This window comes from Molothrus aeneus, chromosome 4, assembly GCF_037042795.1.
Source record: "Molothrus aeneus isolate 106 chromosome 4, BPBGC_Maene_1.0, whole genome shotgun sequence".
Classification (NCBI taxonomy): Eukaryota; Metazoa; Chordata; class Aves; order Passeriformes; family Icteridae; genus Molothrus; species Molothrus aeneus.
Window position 1 is genome coordinate 40,510,856 of NC_089649.1, and position 21,976 is coordinate 40,532,831.

At 37.0% G+C, this 21,976-nt stretch overlaps 1 protein-coding gene across 1 annotated transcript in view; it reads left to right on the plus strand.

The window, feature by feature from the left end:
* Positions 1-21,976, plus strand: part of TENM3 (teneurin transmembrane protein 3) — a 1,295,372-nt gene that overhangs the window by 1,189,099 nt on the left and 84,297 nt on the right. The window contains exons 17-21 of the mRNA XM_066548306.1: positions 9,563-9,685; positions 13,406-13,620; positions 20,137-20,347; positions 20,876-20,977; positions 21,122-21,316. Of these exons, the coding sequence (XP_066404403.1) occupies positions 9,563-9,685; positions 13,406-13,620; positions 20,137-20,347; positions 20,876-20,977; positions 21,122-21,316 (846 nt within the window). The remainder of the gene's footprint in view (positions 1-9,562; positions 9,686-13,405; positions 13,621-20,136; positions 20,348-20,875; positions 20,978-21,121; positions 21,317-21,976) is intronic.

The window sequence follows — 21,976 nt, forward strand, 5'->3', positions numbered from 1 at the left end:
TTATTTCTCCAGCAACTTCTTTCCTGCCTCCTGTTAGTACTCTCAAGTAGAGGTAATGAAATTGAGGTATCCACATTTGAAAAGGAGAGATGCAATCCTTCCTGTTATTTCAATTCAGCTGTAGCCAGAATTAGAGGGCAATTTTAAAACACATCCTTTTTACTGATCTAATGTCACACATTAAAAGGAGTAGTTGGTTTTCTCTATCAATTTTATAAATGACCATAACTTTAGAGCTAAGACTGGCTATTCTTAATATCACCTGTAAGATTTTACTGTGCAGTGTTGTGGCTAATTTACCTTTAAAGGGAAAAAAATCAATGTGATGCTGTAATCCTAACTTGTGTTTTCCAAGGCTTAGATAATTGATACAAACTACAAAGTAGTTTACAAACTGACTTGCAGGCAATTCACTAGCTTTGCAAACAATTAACAATAAGTTTGTTTTTATGTCACAGTTTCCTTTCATAAATCATGTATGGTCAATTGTTTTTTCTGTTGATAGTATTTTTCCTGTACCTACAATATAACTTTGCTTACAGGAATAGTTTCATAAAAAACACATTTCAGCTTAGTGGAAGAACGTGGTGTGTTATTCCAGTGCACATAAAACATATTAATGATGATATAATAAAGGATGCCCTATTTAATAGCCAATCCCTAGAGTGGTGGTGATGTTTCAATGAGAGGATGACTGCAATCCCTGAGCTGTTGTAAGCCCTGGGGTTTTGAACCGAAGGTTTGCATAAGATTATTTATTTATGCAGATAGCTAATGGTTTACAAGTTTGCACTGGAGGTGTTGGAGCAAGGTAGAGTTGGCCCCCTTGAAGGTGAATTCAGCATGTCCATTCTGTTTTTTGATATGGATTGAAGAGGAAATTCTGTGAGCTTGCAAGTTGATCTGCATGTAGTGGTTGGCTTATGCATCTACATAATTGCACTGTTCAGGTAGGTGAGTGATAATTACCATGGAGAGGTCTAAATCACCGTGAAGAAGTTTTGTAAAGATGTTATAGGTTATTTTCTTTTGGCCTCAATCATGTACCTTTGATCTACAAGTGGACTGCTGTAATTGTGATATCATGAAGCCTGAAAAACAGCAAAGGATTAGAAAACCTATATATTGACTTGCACATTCAATCAACTTGCATATGATCTCAGCAGGAAATTCAAAACAAAAGCTAATTTATGGAAAAATATGGAGTTCTAATCACAGTTTAGCTCCGTGGGGTTCCAAATAACATACTACAATCTCTACATCCAGATGCTTTCATCTTACATTTCAGATTTGGTGACATTCCAAAAGTTCTTATCAAGCCTTATTATCATCTTTTATTAAAGCTTATTACATTTATCCTTATTGCATGTTTGCTGTAATATTCTGTCATTCTTAATATGGAATAAAAAAGCTTTGATCTTTTTTAGCCAGTCATGAGATGGAAATATGCAACACAAGTGTTTCACCATATAGTATAAACTCCCAGCTCTGTCCTTTGAACATTGCATTAATTGGCCCCTGTTTCTTTTTCCTTTGGTTTATGAATCTTTTCATCAGACTGCATTTCTTTGTGCCATCAGCATGCAAATAGGCTATGCAGGATCATATAGTGCCACTTAATTATATCCCTCAAGAGGTCTGTGGTGATTTTGTTGGGTTTGGGTTTGGGGTGGTTGGTTTCTCTGTAATAAATAAGGCTTTTGAACTGTAAGAATGGTTGGATCACTTCGTCAATGCTCTTACCTAAGAAAGGTGTTTCCAATTAATTATAGACATTACATTGTCATTGCTCTTCTTGACACTGTGGGGGTGTGATCTAAAGGACAAAGCAAGACCTCTGGTGGAATTGTGAAAAAAAATTGAAATAGGTAAAAAAGCCATGAGCTTCAGCTTTTTTCTAAAAAGCAAGTTTAAGGAAGAAAAAGAGTTACAAAATGAGAAGCAATAAAATAAAGAAATCACTGAAGGAATACAGAAAAGTTATTAGCCTGTAATCATAATCTGGCCTTGACATGTGTAAATCAGGGAAATTTTCTTCTCCCCCACCATATTTAAAATAATTGATCATGACTATTAGATAGAAACCCAAAATTTATGGGGTGCTTTTCCTGCCCTTGTATGAACAAAGAGTCCACAATCCAATATGCACTTCCCATAATTTCTGTACTTGTAATGATTTTTTACCATCTTTTTAGACTGAACAGCATTAGCTGGAAGAAAAAAAAAATATGTTGAGTAGAAAGCCCAGGATAATACTAAAGACTATTTAGGTATAGTAGAGACTGTTACAAAATGGAGTAGGTTTGCTGTTTGTCAGAATAAATGGGCATATCTGAAACAGGACATAATAGATAGTCTTATTTAAATAAGAGGCAGCTGAAAGATTATCTTTGTTTCTGTTTTAAGAAATCTGGATTCTCCCTTAAGCTTTGAATGTGCCTTGTATAATGCAGTTGACAGAATCAGACCATTGTTACATAAAAGTCCTTGGCTTGACAACTGAAATGAGACATCTAGCCATACAAGTTTTCAGAGCAATAAATGTTCTATCTTGGGGTAAATATAGTAAAAATATTTACACCAAGACTACCGCACATCTTTCGTAACAGTTCAAATGCAACAATACTTTTGAAGTTCCAATGTAATCATCTTTGATTAGCAGTCAAAGAGAGTTTGACTGCTAATCAGTCAAAGTTGATCCACAGCAGATAGCTGATATACCTTTGTTGCTATATTTTTTCTAGGCAATTTTTAAAATGTTTTTCAAATTCATTGTTAAAAGAGATTCCAGGAGAAAATGAGGAATAGACTAGACAGGTTGGATTTTTTTTTGCCGGTGAAACAGTAAAATCAATGGACCTATTCAACTGTTCAGGATAAAAGGGAAAATACTAGTTTTTCAGTTACTGTATTTGTCTTGATAGGTATTACTAAGTTTTTCACATAGCACTCTACTAAAATGTTTTACATTCAGTGTATTCATGTGATGCTGCTGGTGACTAATCTTTTGAAGGTGCTCAAAAGCATGTACTTTAAAGTTATTTTAAATTTAGAAATTACAGGGGGTTTATTGATTTGAGAAAAACAGTAATAAATAAAGAACTTATCGTTGTAAATTTTAATTCAATTTATTTAAGATTTTAATTAACTATTTTTAATTCACTATTTGATGTGCAGCAACATCCAAGGTATCCTATTATCTGAGAAAAAAGCAGAAGAATGCAAATCACTGACAGTTCATTTGCACATCTTCTGGTCCACTTCAGGTCCTTCAGAATAAAATAGATTTAGATTCTAATTATTTCTGCAAGAAAAATATATGGAAGATAATTTTAAAAACCACTTCAGTGTTCAAATATTTCATTTTAAAATGTACTGCCAACAGGGAGATGAACTAGAAGATAATCCTTCAACAAGATTGGGCAATAATTGCAATTTGCTTAGTTTAAATTATAATCTTCTTTGCATTGCTTTAAATATAAATTATGTTCACTTTTCCTTATGTTTAAGCGTGCATAAAGATTTTTCAATTAATTCTAAGGAAGCAATTTTTAAAATCATGGTTTCAAAATATCAGCACCCAGAAATATGTAGCAGTGGCAGTCCTGCAACATGAGTTCAATAACTTAGCAAGGAACTCATCTTCAAGCACAGCTTCATGAATAATAAGACTTGATTACCATACCTTGTAAAACACACGGGAGAAGGGAAGGAGGGTCGCCAATATCATTCAGTTCCTCTTGCCAACTTCCCCTATGGTGTTGAGTTCTTTATGTTCATAGGCCTTATCTCCAGAGGTTTTGGGGAGATGCTTGCTCTTTAGAGATAGCCAGTGTTTTTTCTTTCTTCTGTCTAGTGTCAATTTTTCATCTGTTGCTCTTCTAAGAAAAGCTGGAGGAGCAGTGGAAGTCCATTTCCCAATTTAGGCAACTCTGTTTCTTGTTTCTACTTAAAAGAATCCTCTTACCTGTGAATTCTTGTTCTTCTGAAATGCCCTGTGTGAAAATACCTTTACAATTCTTTCCTGCAAAAAACTAGTTGCCATATTTGGAAGGAAAGGTCTTGAATTGCTGGCACTTCTGACTGGTACTTCAGAGTACTACTTCCATTACTGCAGGACTGCTTCTGTGAATAAAGCCTCTGCTTGTATGTGTATGGTTCTGTTTGTGCATCCTTATGATCTGCATTTGTGATTCTTTCACCTACACAGCTCACAGGGTGTTTGCTATGCCCTTTGTGTCTCATGTGAGCATATTTGTTACTTACAGTACTTTAGAAAAAGTTGCAGTTGATCCTGGTGAGTTATGATAGAGACAGCCTTGAATTTAGATGAGAACAATACATGAGTTTCTTTGGCTTTCACTGTATATTGCTACCCTTTTCTACAAAGAAATAAAAATTCTGATAGTCATAGACCCCAGAATTGTGCGTATTTGCACATCTGATCTAAACTTTGTTTTCTGTTTAAAGCTACACTGGATACTGGATAATGCTAATACCTGTCAATTTCCTTTATGAACTAGCTGTTTTATCCTCATAGCATTCAAGTGTATGAGAAGAGGGAAAAAATGCAGACAAGTCCAGTTCTTGCTAAATGGTAGAACAGGTGCATTAATTGGTGTTCTGTTACAATTCTTTTTTGTGCCTCTCATAATTTTGGCGGAAGAGAACTTTGAGATATTGAGCAAGGCAGCAAATGCAGCAGGTATGCAGTCGAATGCAGCAGGTAGTTGTCAGCCCTCACAGTTCTAGTTCTGCTACTTAGTTACATAAATTATCCATCTTACACCACCTACTAATAAAGGACTGGTTTCTTTTTGGATGCACGTCTTGGAGAGTGTTTTGAAGTGATAATACAGTGTATTTCTCAAGAACGAGTTCCTTGTAAAGGCAATGCTTAAAGCACTGAATTACTAGCTTGAGAAAGGAGCATGCACAACAAATGGGAACTTCTTCCTGAAGATTGTTGCAAAATGTTTTACACAGTGTAAACTAGTGATGGGGTTTTTTTCAAGTGTTTGCTGTGAAATGTTTTCTTAGTTGCTATTTTAATTATTGAGAGGACATGGAAGGCTTTGTAGACTGATTACAAACCAAAATAACTAGGCTTCCGTGATGGCAAGATCAACCAAGCTTGAAAAAGCAGTTTTAAGATGGTTCAGAAACTCTTCAGTGAACTGTGTGGTGACAGATGGCAAGATTACCCAATTGTCTACAGCAAATGATAGCATTTTTATATTAGCATTAAGGCTGCTGTTGGTACAAATGCACTCCTTTAATTTGAGCTCTGAATATTTGAATATGCCAGTCCAGTGGCAGTGGGAGGGGGAAAGAGGAGGGTAAGAGCCCAACTGTTAATTTGGTTAGTGCTTTTATGTTTGGGATTTGTTTCGGTGAATTTAGTTGTATTGACCAGCACCACAGATGCACACAGACACTGGTCCATGCCAAGAGCAGCCCAGATCCGAGAGAGTTTTCTCATCTCTGATGCCTCTTCTTTCCGCTCTGTTAGAGGGAATGCACTCCTCACCATTTAGACTATCACCCCTCTCTAAAGGCTGGCCATGCAGATAATTTGTCCAGTAGCAGTACAAATGTTGCCTTAAACAACTCAGTCCAAAGGTAAATGCTAGCAGAGCTTCAGCAAATGAGGAACTCTTGGTAGCTAGAGATTACTTTGCAGAACACATGTAGGGACAGAAACAGCAGAATAGATAGAAGATCCTAGAATCCCAGGTTAAAGATACTAGGTTTTTTTCATAAATTTAAGTTAAAATTAATAAATTTAATTCAAATTAAGTTTATTTTTTTATTTGAGTTTACAAAAATGTAACTATTTAATCATAGGTTGAATAGTTAAAGATGGAAGAGACCTTTAAAATCATCAAGTCAAATCGTCAACCTAGCACCACCATCATGTTCACCATTAAACCATGTGCTGAAGAGCCATAGCCACTGTTTTTTTGGATTGGTGATCCTTCCAGGGATGGTGACTTCACTACTTTCCTGGGCAGTCTGTTCCAATGTTTTACAATCCTTGCCATGAAAACATTTTCTCTTAATACCTAATCTAAACCTCCCCTGGCATAATTTGAGGCCATTTCCTCTTGCCCTGTTACTTGTTAGATGGAAGAAGAGATTGCGACTCACCTTACTACAACCTGCTTTCAGGTACTTGTAGGGATTGTGAAGGTCTCCCTGAACCTCATTTCTCTGGGCTAAGTAACCCCAGCTTCATCAGCTGCTCCTCGTAAAACTTGTGCTCCAGACCCTTCACCAGCTTCATTGCCTTTCCCTGGATGTGCTTCAGTACCTCAATGTCTTTCCTGTAGTGAAAAGAGCTGGACACAGCACCTGATGTGTGGCCAAATATGCAGGGCAAATCCCAGCCCTGTTTCTACTGGCCACACTATTTCTAATACAGGCCAGGATACCATTGGCCACCTAGCCACTGCTCTCAACCAGCACTACAGGGTCCTTTTCTGCTGGACATTTTTCCAGCTACTCCTCCTCCAGCCTGTAGCACTGCATGAGGTTGTTGTGACAAAAGTACAGGACTCAGCACTTGGCCTTCTTGAACCTCCTACAATTGGCTTTGTCTCACTGATCCAAGGATCCAGCCTATCCAGATCCCTCTGCAGACCCTTCTTACTATCCAACAAATCAGACAAACATGAATGATTGCATCATTCTCCCTTTGGAAATTCAGAACTATTCCATACCATTTGACTTGAGGGTCCCAGACATCCCACCAAGGTACTGGTCCTAGGTGCTGCTAAACAGATTCATAATAGCATCAAAAATTTTTATCAGATGCCTCGGTTTTCTTATAAAAATGATAAGGATGTAAAGTTTGCCTTTATATTGATGGCCAGCTGTAGGAAGACAAATTTTGGTTGGCACAATAGTGCCTGAGTTTGTCTTCATCAGTCAGTTTAACCATGTTCCCAAAATTCATCATCTCTAAAGAAATTCTGCCTTGTAATTTGATACTTTAGCAATAAGCCTGTTTCTTTCATGTTTGTTGTAAAAGGACAATTCTATAAATTCCATAGCACTAACTCAGAGAGATTGTGTGGTTGAATTATTTAGTGTATTAGTACACACTCTAAGTTTTATCACTGGAATTGTCTAGCAGCAGTTTTTGTCTCCTTAAAAATATTCCTACATTCTCAGTCTGTGAAACAGCTGCATTTATCTGTCTGTTCATTTTCATTAAACATTGTATATTGAACTTGTTTCTAGTTCATTGTCAAAGCTGAGAGAGGAATAGTATATTTGAGGGATACAGCTAACACTCCCAGTCTTTGACAGTAGTCCACAGTGGGACTCACATCAGTACAAAGACAAAGAAAAGGTAGTTGTCACTTACACTGTAGTAATTGTGGTTATATTGATGTAGTCAATATTGATCCCACAGTCCTTGCCTTTGAAGACTTCAAATTCCAGCTGTTTTGAATTACAAGGGAATGGCTGGAAGGTCATGTTGGAGCTTCCCCTTCTGATCTCCCAGTGCATGAAGAGGCACAGGGCATGTACATAGCACCAGCAGATGTTAATGATATTCTAAGCTCCTGTGTTTCTAGAGTTACAAAATGAATATCACTTTCTTTTCTCCAGAAGAATTAATAAAAGGAATAAGAAGACAGCAAAGTTAAGAGAGGTGATTTAGATCTCTGGACTTGAAAACAAGGAATGTACTGGGTTTAAATCATGAAATATTTAGCTATTTGCAGTCTTTCATTGCTGCCAGTGAAATGAACAAGTATAGCAAATTGTAGAGTTTGACCCTAGGGATTTTATTGAAATATATTAAAACATACACTCATCAGAGTCCACATGAGATACACTCATCAGGTGACTAATACATAAATAAGAATTTCAGCTGAGGTAGGGTCAAAATAATGATGGCTAATTCTAGTGATGTGCCAGAGATGGTGGTGGTCAGATTTATGGTTTAACAAGAGTTGAGAGGGGATAAAAGAAAGATGTTTTTAGGGTCAAGGAACATTCTACATTATCAGGCTTTGACAGGCAATTTAAAGCCTGGGAAAGAAGTGTAATAGTAGAGTCAGAGCCTTGGAACAAAGAGAATATGTCATCTGTAGCAAGGATTTCAGACTTTGAAGTATTCAGTAACAGGTCTTTAGTTGCATTCTGGTTTTTTGTTTTGTTCAGATTAAGGGAGAGGCTTTAAGGCAAAGACCTGGCAGACAACCTCTTAATTTGGCAGGTTTTCTTGCATGGCTAACTAAACTTCCATTTATGCCTGTTCATCTTAAATAAGGGTTGGCATGGTCAATACAGAGAGATTTAAAGATTAGAGATGAAACCAAATGGGATGAAGAATTTTTTGTCATTTGCAAAGAGGGAATGAAAAAATTAGTAACATGGACTATAGTAGTAATCTTACTTCAGAGAGAGAGAAGTAGCAGAAGCAATAAAGTACAGTGAATTATTTTCCTTACATTTTGCACTAATAGTTAAAATACATGAGTATGGATTTTTTTTCTCAATGTATTTTTATACCCTAGTAGCACTGACAGACTATTTTAACTGCTTTGCAGATAGCTGTTGTCATGGAATGAGCAGAACTACATTAGCCCAAGCACAAAGTAGAGTAATTACAATAAAATGCATTTTGGTGACATTATAGAGATATTGGAAGAGAAGAAAATAATGCACAGAGAGCATGAAATTGCATGAGAGTATCACAGTATAGCACTAAGATGGGGGGGGTGGTTTCCCATATTTTTGCTCTAAAAGTTTAGATGCTGGCTTCATTCCTTAATCCCTGGTGATCAAGGTTCCTTAAGTTCCCCCTAATACCATGGAAGGTTGACTGTTTCATAATTAACTCAGCTAAACTCTTTAACATGGTATCAACTTTCAAATGAATGTGGTTGTGGGGAATTAGTAATTCAGAAACCTAACTTATGCATTCCATTATCAGAGCAAAGTGCCCCAGTGACCCTGGCTCTGCTCATGGCCTTGGCCTCATTTTGCAGACTAGTGTGAGGAATGGGCATCTAATGGGAGGGTTGTGCAGGGTGTTGTTGACAGCATGAAGTGCTCGTGTCTTAGGTTAGCCCTGCAACACCCACAGCACCCTCCTTCCTCTCCTCCTGTATTTATTTTTTCTTTTCCCTTTCTGACTAACCAGGACAGATCCATCTGCTGGGAAAATCATTTCTTTTAGTAGGTCATTTAGAAGTTCACTTAAATGATTTGTCACTTCAGAAGGATCAAAAATGAAAAAAGAGAAAAGAACATAATTACTGCCTATCCTTTTGAACATTGATTTGGGACCGGTAAAAGACTCAAAATGAGACTGGTGAGCTTTCTGTCAACTGCCTTCACTGAAAGCACTGTATCATTAAAGGACAGTGGTAGTAATTGCTTTGTGCCGTTGCTGAACTATTAGTCTGCAAATGCTTGTTCATGTAATTTAATTTTTCTAATGTATGAGTTGCTATGCCACTACAAGGCATGGAAAGTCATTACTTGTGCAATTTGTCATTGTGGTTAAAAGCATCAAATAACCTGTATCCTCTACCACCAGCAATGCATCTGTTTGGCCTCAACTGGCAGTTGCAGCAGACTGAAAATGATACATTTGAGAATGGAAAAGTGAATTCTGATACTGTGCCAACACATCCTGTAACAGTTCCTGCTGGAGACAGTGGTAAGTGAAATGGGCACCATTTTTTCCCCTTCTTTTGGAACATTTCCTTCCTTTGTGTCTTACTTATATCATCAAACTTTACCAGTTTTTCTCCAAGACTCTATATTTAATTCAAGTACAGAGTATTTGTCAGTAATAGTAATTTTAAACAGATAAACAGGAACAAACTGTTTCTCCTACCTAGCATGTGAAGGGACCTATGGATCCTGAGCAGTAATGCTGATCTTACTAGGAAAGCTAACTGTCAACCAAAATTCCTCACAGGAATTTACATGTGATACTTGATGATGATAGGAAAGCTCTCATCATATCCAGAGAAGCAGAACCTCTGTTTACTCTAAAATACCTGATAATATTTTTATTGTTGCTGTGGGGTCCCCAGAGACACCAGGAGGGTGCTGAGGCTGACTTGGACCATCCTGCCTTAGGGACCTCGTGTTGAACAAATGGCCACAGCCAAGCCAAGGTGTCAGGACATACTGTTTCATAAGGGGGACCTGATAGCAAGAGTCAGTCTTTGGGACTTTCAGCAAGCTCTCAATAATTCTGGACAAAAGATTACATGTGTGTGTTCTGTCGTAATCACTTTTTGTGAAGTTTTTGCTCCAGAAGAGGCACTTCAGGAATAATATGCATATTTTTGAAGCTTCTCACTTAGCTATGCTTACGAGGCTTAGAAGTAATGATCAAGGAGTTTTGTGTGGCATGATGACCTCACTATGGAATATCATGGGTTTTTCTCTACAGAGGTTGATGTTTTCTTCTCTTTTTTTTTTTTTTTAATTTCTCTCTGAAATTTAATAGGTCAGGTATAACATGTACATTTGTTTTCTCAAAGTCTCTGGCATATAATGTTGAGTCTGAATCATCCAACCAATATATAAAGCAAGGGAAAAAAACTTTCTTAATTTTGTTGTAAGAGCTTTTAAAATACAAATCACATAAAGGGATTATTTCTTATCGACGTTTTTCCATGTTGCCCTTTAAGATTCTCCAAACATTTAAGAGCTTGTGCACTTTTGGCTAACAGAGGCTTCAAAATCAATAGGTTTTGAATAGAAAACTTGATTTAAATGGTTGATGAATGCAGTGTTTGCTTCATTACACAAAAATCCATTTTCCCATTCACAAGGTACATCTGACCTCCTTACCTCTGAGAAGGAGGAAGCCTCTGCTGGCAAGTGACATCTAGAAAATTTTTCAAGTTATCACAGCTCCAAGTCATAGAAAAGTTATGGCTCAGTTCCCTCCTTTTGTTATTTTTGTAAGCCTGTGAAACTTCTCCAGTAGGACATTTTCTTCTCATTTCCTTTACCTTCCTGCCTTTTTCTTGTACTTAAATAATCATTATCGCTTCCTGTTTTCTTCTTACTTGTTTTGAATGAAGAGCAAAAAAACTACTTTATGGTTATGAATATTGATGCTGCAGTGACAGCTTTTCATCTCATTGTCTTCTGCATTCAATAGCCAATATACTTTATTTTATAAAATACATTGATGTTTTTGAAAATATTTTATAAACACTTACTGGGTTTTTTCCCTTGATAATTTTTAATTTTTTTACCAAACTAAAACCTGTTATACACTGCCTCAAAAATAAAAGGAAATAACAAGGAAATCAAATACGTTTTTCCTTCCTTATGTCCCTAAATACAGTTCAAGAGAACAGGGTTATTTCCACCCACTTAAAATGCTGTCTTCTGCAGAATATGGTACGTGGTCATTTATCAGCATGCATCAATACTGAACAACAGACCACACATTTTAAACCACAAAAGAGGCACCAGTTAGGCAGAAGGGAAAGTTTGATGACTAGATGTGAAATGTGAGGAGTGAGGTCCCTGTGCTATCACACTGGTTACTGAAAACTGTCAGGAACAATCAATGAAACCTTGATTCAGATATTTTGATAGCTGAACAACTTTCAGTACCACCCTTCTCTAGTCCCCTGGTAATATCCTGATCCTCTGATTTGGATTTGAGACATTTCAACTACCTTAATAGTAAATGCGTATGAACATGACATTCCATGTTTTGGTTTAAAGCTGCATGTAGGAACTGTTACTGTTTAGAAAATGGAAAGGAAATGATGACACTATGAAGATCTTTCTTATGCTCATTGAGATACAACAGGGAACAAAGAATAATTAATCCCCTAACCTTAGGGTGACAAACAGCTGCTGACAGCTTTGAGAGAGGTGTTGGGGTGCTAACGGGGCACGTGGCTACAAAGTAAAACCATCTTTTTTTCAGTGAAGAACATAGGAGTCCATAAATGTATTATCTGGTGAGTGTTGGTCCCCAGAAGTAGGCATTCCTGGGAAGCTGGTTAATGTATTTGATAAACAGCACTTACTCAAGCTGTCTAGCTCATCTTTTCAGTAGTACAAGGCATTTATTTTTCATTTGAAATGTAGAAATAGGGGAAGTTGCAGATCAATATTGCAAACAAGTGTTTATTGTTTAGTGATTACCTGTCATCAGTGTGTGAATTTGTTCAACACAATATGCTTTAATTTGAAGAAAGAAATAGAAAACAAATGCTTAAATTAGCAGAAATAGGGAATACAGATCCATCTTCTAGAATAACACATGAATATTATGAAAGGTTAAGTCCAAATTCAGAAAAACATTAAACTCATCCTGAAAAGTGTTTAAAAACTGGTGTCTTTAAGATCAGATATTTCACTGTCTTTTCTCAAGAGCACTCTGATCAATGTGATAATCCTGTGAGACATTTTCAGTGACTGCAATGCCACTGTGACACAGCTCTGATGATGATACAAGTTCCACTCAAGGCCTCTCAGCAGTGCTTCTGAACCTGTTTAATTCAACAGCAGTCTCAGTTCATCTTGGATGCACAATAAGTGCCGAGGATCAATCTGTGACCTCACCTGGCATTTCAGATTTTAATCTAGTTTTTTTGCAGTCTAAATGTTTGCAAAAAGGTTGTGTCAGTTTCTTCCATCAAATGATGAATAATGTAGAATTTGAACGTAAAAGACAAGGCTGAATTGTCAGTTCTTCAGAACACTTGTATGCAAACAAGTGAGCATCACATGAACATGCTTATCACATTCAGATGGATTTAGTTCAATCTTTATAATAGACTAGCTGATGAAAGGAATATGAATTGGTAAAAACACAGCAAACTCCAAGACTATAACGACAGTTCCATTTTCTTTGTATTGTTTCACTCAAGCCTCACCTTTGTGTGCCAGCTGCTTAAATACAGCATTGCTTGCTTATGCAAAACCAAAAATAGGTAACCAGAGCTGTAGTATTTGTTAGTATTGAATAAATGCTCTGATATTTAATGTAGAAATGATTATATTAGTTCTCTTGACTACCTGTGTTCATGTATCTATTATTCTTAAAATCTGTATGCTGCATTTTGCTTTTTCTTTTTAATGTGAGACTTTATTCTGAGAAAGCCTTGTTAAAATGCTAGTGAAAAAAGTATAGTTTAATGTAGATTCTAAACTGTTTCCATAATGCTCCTCCTTAGGGATGCTACAGCATTTTTAATATGTAGGTATTTGTGGTATCTTTGCCTTTTTATTTCCAAATCATTGAATTCCTGGGATCTTCTATTCAAAAAGGCTGTCAGGTAACATTTTTCCTGAGGTAATTCTAAATATTTGAAGATCTATATGAAGGATGATTGAAAGCTAGAAAAAACCACTAATTTTTGATCTCCATATTATTCTAAACCATCAGGAAAATTAGGAGGATTTGCACAAGAAAACAACACTATAGATTCTGGAGAACTTGATATAGGCCGAAGAGCGATACAAGAAGTGCCCCCTGGGATTTTTTGGAGATCACAACTCTTCATTGATCAGCCACAATTTCTAAAATTCAATATATCCCTTCAGAAAGATGCATTGATTGGAGTATATGGTCGAAAAGGCTTACCACCTTCACACACTCAGGTGAGAACTGCTTGCGTTAAAAGTAGCACATTATTGAAAACCATGATCTTGTATCTTTTGTATCTTTTTTTCTCTCTCAGGATTACATTCTTTTCCATTTTGCTGATTTTCATTTTCACTGTTTATACTTTATTGATCTCATGTGATGACCAGAACATTGGTAATACTCTGTGTTGGGATCTAGAATGGGGGGTACATGGTATTCTTATTTATCACCTGTTCTATTGCCTAATCAATGATTCTTCAGATATGGAGTTGTTTCATGCAGAATTTATAGGTACTTTTTTCTATTCTTTGGTAAATTCACGTATCTTTAAAACCTAAGCAAACTGATATAGAATCTTTTGGCCACACATAAGGTGTGGTTGAGAGTTCCTGCAAAGAGCACATTAACCAAATTTCCAAACAAGAAGACAAGCAAATACTACAGTATTAACAGCTTGTTGTCTCACTAAATAAAAACATTAAATGAAAAAATACATAATATGTATCTACAAAGATACAGTGAACTGGGGTTATAAAAGTGGCAGTCTTCACTAGGCATCTACTGTCTTGAAACTTTGTTATTAAGTGTGCCAGAGGATTTATTCTCTTCCACCCGTCAGAAGATTTCTAATGACACCTCTTATAGCATATGGTCACATTTCCTAGTAAGAAAAACCCACTTTTTATCCATAGTGATAGAACAGTTAAAGTATAAAAGAATGAACAGTCTTCTGGATTTGCAGGAGAAACAGAGAATCAGTGCCTCAGATGGTATTTTAGTATTAATTGTATTCATATTATTTTAAAGATTTAAGACCCTCCAAGATTAGATGTCTTCCAACACATAATTTGTCCAACTGCTGGCTCAGATCCATTTTTCCACCTGAATAGGTATTTTAGTTCATTTTCTTCTACCACATTCGGAGAAATATCTTAGTGACTTTTATTTTGAGTGTATGGGTTTGCCATGGACACAAATCTAAGTATAGCAACCAAATGGTATAATTGTATCAAAGCTTGACTGATTATGTCTGATACATAGCAGCAAATCCATAGGTGTAGCAGCAAATCCATAGGTGCAAAATTCATATATTTTAATTCAGTCTCATTTTTTAAAAAAATTTATTTTTGTGCTACTGCACTATTTAAATTTTTTGCTTGTTTTTTTATTCAGGTATAACTTTTAAAATATGTACAATATAGAAATATATTACTAATGTATTAATAATTATTACACCTACTTAACAGACAAAAACAACAGAGGAAGGGTTAGCACAGCAGGTAAAGTCATGGAATGTTACATTAACTTTATTTTGTAGTTTAGTTTCCATTAAAGTACAAACACTTTACTGAATGCAGAAAGTGCACTCATGTTTACTTAAAAATTTGATCTTCATAATAATGATTAAATGGATTTTCTTCAGACCTTCACGTATGAACACCCACCCTCAGGCTGACAACAACGACGTGAAATTCTAGCGTAAAGAAAATTGATTCAAAAAGTTATCAGCCATTTGAAATAGGGGTTTGGAATACAAATGCCATCTCAATGATAACAGTAACAGGGGTTAGGGGAATACATGTGTGGCAAGAATGAATAAAACTGAAGAAGCTGATCTAGACTATGCATTTATATGAAAAGTTATGCAAGTGAGTATGACTATTAAAAAAATGATCTTTACTTGATTCCTTAGCCTGTCAAAAGATTGAAATAGGAGTGCCCTTTATCCAAAAACACAGAGACTACTAAATCTGTTTCCTGTCCTCTGTGTTACATAGACTCCAAGTTCTTACTAAAGTTTAAGTATGATACAACAGAAAGTATCATATGTGAGTCCTGCTTGACATTTTGGACATATTGTTCCCTGGATATAGGTCAAGCTCTCTTGTCCTCTTTTTGCCTGGTATGTAATTAGAGTATTTTTTACAAACCATTGACTGACATTTGATACACTGAAAAATTAGGCATGCTTACTTATCAGTGGCCTACTGAACTTAAAAGGCTGCTAAAGCTTCCCAAGGGTACAGGTTTATCAGAATGTTTATATGGCCTTGAACCCAATGATGTCCAGTTTAAGTGTCTGAGATAAAGTATGTATGTAATCTCCTGAAAATGAAGTTTCAGTAAGCAGTTGGGGTTTTATTTGAGACCATGCTCCTTCATGTGGGGGAAAAAAATGGAATAAAATACGTCTTGACAGTTTGGGCCTTTCTCCAGCAAAGTCCTGGGGCTTTGATGAAGACACAACTCATCATGGTAAAATACATATTTAACTGGAGTAGCTTATGTAAACAAAATAAGGTATTTTGGCAAAAAGACATCTAATGAAATAGAACACTGAGGGGATTACAAGGATAAGTCCATTTCTTGCTTTCATATTTCCTCTAACTCTTAGGGCTTGTACCAACAAAAGTTCCTAACTGCAAGCTAGGCATAGGTAACAGGGACAGACTAACAGCTGATGTTTGGCTTCACTGCATCCTTCCATTCCACTTCCATCCTTCACTTCCATCCAGCCCATTAGACAAGGCAGCTCACCCATGTGGCTCCAAGTGTCACAGGAACATGGCAGACAAACACATGCATGTCCATGCTGAGTTTGGTCAAGGCCCATCTGGCCTTCTGTCTGTGATGGGGGCCGTGAGCAGACACAGAGAGATCAGTAAAGCAGCATGATAGTATTGTAGTTATTCTTTCCACAATATGCTTTTGGCCTCCAGAGTTTTAGGGCTGAAGGACTTTGCTGAGTCGAAGATGCTGTCTTTGATTTGTCTACAAATCTTTGATAGATTCTTTTTTCCTGTGAATTTGCATAGTCACCTTTGAATCTATGGAAGCTTTTAGCATCTGTGACATTTGCAGCAGGGCTTAACTACACATCTCACACTGTACTCCTCAGTGTGTTTTGAGACAGTAGCTTTTGTTTGACACAGTGTTGAAAGTGTTTTTGAAGAGGCAGAGCAGAATTTCTCATTAATTTCTTCTTCATGCCACCCTTGATTAAGGGATCTCTAGTGTTATCATTGAGCTGTATTTTTTCCAGGCTGTTTTGGCATTCTTTTTATGAAAGCTTTTTCCGTCCTTTGTTTATCCTTTTCTGAAAGTTGTCCTGTTTTAATGCAGCTTTTTCAAGGTGTGGAGGCCAGAACATAAGAAGTGTTAATCTGTGATGGTTTCATTCAATGCCTTAATGATGTCTGCTTTTTTCTTTTTTTCTGTTTTAATTATTGAGCTCTTATTTCCATAATCTGTCTACCATGGCTCAAAGGACACATACTATAATGACAAAAGTTGGCTCAGAGCCCATCTTTGGATGTGTAAAGCTAGGGTTGTTTCATGAGGACTTTGAAAAGTAGGATCTCACTCACATATATCACTTCGTGTCTGTGTCTCTTGAATGCTATCTGCCCTTATCTTCTAGTCACAGAATGACAAGTGCTAATAACAAAATTTTATGCAAATAAGCAACTGCTGCTTGTTTCTCAAACGTCAGTATTTGAATTTTCAGATCTTACATTAAATAATAGAGAACTTATTACTTCCTGCACTCTGCTAGCATTTGTAAAGTTGCCTTGTCACCTGTCCTCCTCCAAAGTCTTTGCTCGTATGCCTATGATACCCTACATGTATAACCACACTGCACAATTTTCTTTAGCTCTCTCCTTACAACTTTGGTGTTTCTACCAATGTCTGTCTTCTCTCCACTGTCACCTTTGACTGTAATGCAAAACATGACTTTTACATTTGCCACCTTGTTCTCCACTTCTCTCCTGTACCCTTTGCTGGTTTATCCACCTCTTTTTTTGTACCTAGTTAAAGCCTTACAGTGAGTAAGAGGACACTGTAGTCAATATCTGTCCCTAACTGTACAACCTCTGGTACCAACTATCCTTCTATTGCAGGGGACATAACAAAAGTATGATATAAATAAGCTTGGAAGAGATTTCAAGAAGTCTTTACACCCTTGTCTTGTAATAGGATGAATTGTATATAAACTATTTCTATAAATCGCTGAAAATTTTATTAATTAAACAGTAACAGAATGGAGAAAATTTAACTCTTGTTCTGTCCCATAATCCAAAATAATAGAGATATAGCATGTAGGAAATGGTTTGATGCATCGTATTCAGGACAAAATTTTTGGTTGTTTTGCTTTATTCTCTTTAGGTGTCAAAATTAGTCTCAAGCACAGCTACTATTTGTGTCACAGACTGAGCTGAGATGCATAGCTCTCTTTCTGGGGAATCATAAATAAATCAACCAGAAATAATTGACGGTGGCTGTCCATTCAAAACCCAATCAATGCAAGCCTGAAAGTCTTTGTGACACTTTCTAAAATGTCAGTTCCATTGCAGCCAGAGAATCAATATGTTTATTTAAAGAGACTTTTAGGAATAAAAAAGAGACTTTGGTTTAAAGCAAAACTGTATGGAGTGGTAAGACAAATCATCCCATTTAGACTCAATGTAAATGGAATAAATTTATCCTCATAGAAGGAAAATAAAATTGGTATGGTTTTGCTTATGAAGATAATTGTTTTTCCGGTCTGTTTTTGTTGCCATGTCTCAAGTATAAAAAAGCAGCCTTTAAAAGGGTTAGTTCTTTTTTTTTTTTTCTTTTTTTTTTTTTTTTTTCCCTTTTTTTTTTTTTTTTTTTTGCTGGGGGACAAAATGAACAGTGATTTCCCTTCTGTATGGCTTTTTAAGTGTAGTCTAAAATGGTGTTCTGATAACAGCATACGTCCTTATTACATTAAAAATACAAAATTGTGAATTGTACTGTGCTTGTCGGCTATTAGTGGCCAATAAAGTGGTGTAGCCACTTGTTCCTGTATCAAAAATACAGTTTTAATCTGAAATTGTCCTTCTACAAAAGTGGTCTCTTGCCATATACAAATTACAAAGTCACAACTAATGTCTATGAGTGACCTGTTAAAACTCAGAACTCCCTGAGCCTTCCGTTTTTAAAAATACTAAAACCACTGGAGAGGCAGGAGTGAAAAAAAGCCAAAATTGTTTCTCTCTCTCTCACAAAATAAGATAAATATTTAATACTCTGACAAATGAGAGTGTTGAGTGCTTTTGAATAATTGCTCTCCCAAAGTGATCGCATTGGTTTCCATGTGGTGCAGCGCATACAGAGCTGCCAAGGCACCGCTCCTGCGCATCCTAATCACACTGTGTTCTGTCCTGCTCCTCCAGACATCGCTGGAAAAGCGCCTCAGGTGTTGATAGAGTCATATTAACCATGCATTTCCTTCACATCCTGGCTGGTGGGAAGATGATTCTGAATACTGGGGAGGAGCAATCTTACAATACCAGTGAATTTTGGCCTGCAATTTCAAAAAGAGAGCATAAGTACTTAAATCCTTGTTCCAGGATAAAAGCTATCATATTTTCTTTTGTCTGAGCAGTTTCTGAAGGTCACAAGTCAGGGTCAAAAATCACTGATCCTCTGGTCCTAGGAACTGATCTTATCCCAGCTCAGGTGAATCAGTGGCTCACATGCTGGCCTTTACTTTAAAAGGCCCTGGATGTAATTTCATTTGAGAGAGGTCTTCAACATGTGGAAAGATTAAAGGTTTATGTGCTACAGTTCACTTCATACGATAAATGTGTGTCACAGTAGAACTGAAACTTTGAATAGTCTTAGCTGTAAAAGTAGAGACCCTCTGCCACAAGCAAGAATGCTCTTCAATTTTCCTACCTGTTTTATTTTGCTCTATATGTATTGATCTTTACATGTTCAACATGCAGAAGACAACTTTCAAGCCCTGAGAACAGACTCCAGATAGTGTAAAACCAGTGTATGGCCTGGAGCAGTTTTAGCCCTCCAGGTGCCTTAGACCTAGTTAAGGTGCATAAACATGCATAACATGCATAAAAACTTGTGTTGTGAGTTTACTTGTTTTATCAGCTCAGATGCTGCTACATTTTTCCAAGCCCGATGTTATTGTTAAAATTCAGTACGTGCTGTCCATTGACCTAAGGTACCATGCGGCTTGGTCAGTTTGTCATTTTTGGTAGTTGCAATGTTTTCTGCTTTCCTTCTCCTGTTTTGACCTTCTGTGATGAGAAGTAAAGCTCTTGATCTCCTTCCTCAAAAATTCCAGACTATATAAAAGGGGGATTGAGCAGTTAATCCTTCATCTGGAATTAAATTAAGAAAAGTAGATTATTGGTATCGGATAGTATTATTATTATTAGCCCATATGTATGTAACACAGTTTGAAAGTTAGCTCTCACCTGTAATTATGGTGCCAGTCATGACTGCAGACTCATTTCAACTGCTATTTTCTTCCCCCGGTGTGAAATGGGTTCATTGGCCACTTTCTACTGAAAAAGTCTTCCTGATAAGCACGAGAACTAGTTGGTAATTTTATGTGAATGCTTACCAAGGAGCAAAGAAAGAAGAAAGGATTGGTTTCAGCTCCTCCTTCCCTGCTCCAGAAGGAAACTTAGTCTAAATACAAGCATGTTGTCAGGGTGGTGCCATGGCCCTGTCAAGCTCTGTTCTGTGCTTCGTTGCAGTATGACTTTGTGGAGCTCCTGGATGGCAGCCGGCTGATTGCGAGGGAGCAACGCAACCTGCTGGAGTCGGAGCGAGCAGGACGGCAGGCGAGGTCCGTCAGCCTCCACGAGGCAGGTTTTATCCAGTATTTGGATTCTGGCATCTGGCACCTGGCCTTTTATAATGATGGGAAAAATGCAGAGCAGGTGTCTTTTAATACCATAATTATAGGTAAGCATAATCTTTAAAGCTCTTACCAAACACTAGCTTGGGGTCAGGCTTTTAGGAATTCATAGATAGGTTTTCATAGTTAAATGATCTGACTATATCTGACTATTTTTTTTTGCAGGTTTTCCATTTATGTGTTTCTTTTGCTACTCAGAATAAAACACAGAGTCTATAGTTTAATTCCTTGATCTAAGGCATAAGAGTTTTAATTTCTTAGTCGAGGGCATAAGTACTTCTAGTGAAACAGTGCTTGAAAGGAGGATGCTGTTTTGAAGTATTTATTAAATGGCACAGGACTAGATTTTAAGTATGGATCTCATGTAGTTTTACACTTATAATTTTAGCCTTTTTTTTGGAGTATAAGATAGTGGGGGCATCAGCAGTAGGAAATCACAGCTGTTCATGCTCTTCAAACAAAACAAATGTAAACACTTCTCCAAGTGAGAACAAGCTGTCAGTTAGTAGTGGCTCAAATGATAGTTACTTCATGCAGTGGGCACCTGTGAATTATCCTTCTCTTTTTCCTTCTAGAGTCTGTGGTGGAATGCCCCCGAAATTGCCATGGTAACGGTGAATGTGTTTCTGGGTCCTGCCATTGTTTTCCCGGGTTTCTGGGCCCCGATTGTTCAAGAGGTAAATCAGCCCAATGCTTTTCTCAAGTCAGTTTAAGTGAGCATGAAGAGAAATACATCAGAAAAGCGACATCTCAGATGTTCTTCTTTATAAAGCTTTGGTGAAATCTTTATTCTGACAGTTCTGCTGTGTTCTGTCCCACAGCAGCCTGCCCGGTGCTGTGCAGTGGCAATGGGCAGTACTCCAAAGGACGCTGCCTGTGCTACAGTGGCTGGAAGGGCACCGAGTGTGACGTGCCTACGAGTCAGTGCATCGATCCCCAGTGTGGGGGACGGGGCATTTGCATCATGGGCTCTTGTGCCTGCAACTCTGGGTACAAAGGAGAAAACTGTGAAGAAGGTAAATGAGTAAATATTTTTCCTAGCACCAGCTGTTGTTGGTCAGGTTAACAGCTGGCGCATCTGGCTCTATAAATTTTACTCTGGATTTAGGTCTTATGCACTAACTCTGTTTCTTCAAAAATCATTTTACAATACTACAAATCAAGTTTGGAATCACTAGTATCACTGAATTCTACAGAATTATTGTACTCTATTTATTCTCAAGTAAGCAGTGGGAAAATTCAAAGTAACATGCATGTAATGTTTTTACTTGCCAGTATATTTGGGTTTCATCTGGCTGAAATCAGCTAAGAAGAAAGCACATGAAACACATATGTAGGAGTTCTTATTGAATTTTTCAAGTATAGAGTAGTCATTAATTTATTGCATTTGTTGGTAGTCTTTTCCACTGACCAGATTGTGGAAAGTGCTGATTCAAATGCATCAGGGGGAAAAATGATGCATTATTCTTGCATTCCAGAGATATGCATAATAATATTCATTCTGGTATGCTGCAAAATGCAGTTCATTTTCCATTCTATTTTTTTAGGGACTAAAAACTGCTATTTTCTTCCCCAATCAAATTGATTTTATTGATCGCCACATACAAAGTAATGCAATTAAGTCTCTGGAATTAAATTTTCAGACCATTGACCCCACAAGTGTAACATTTTATTGA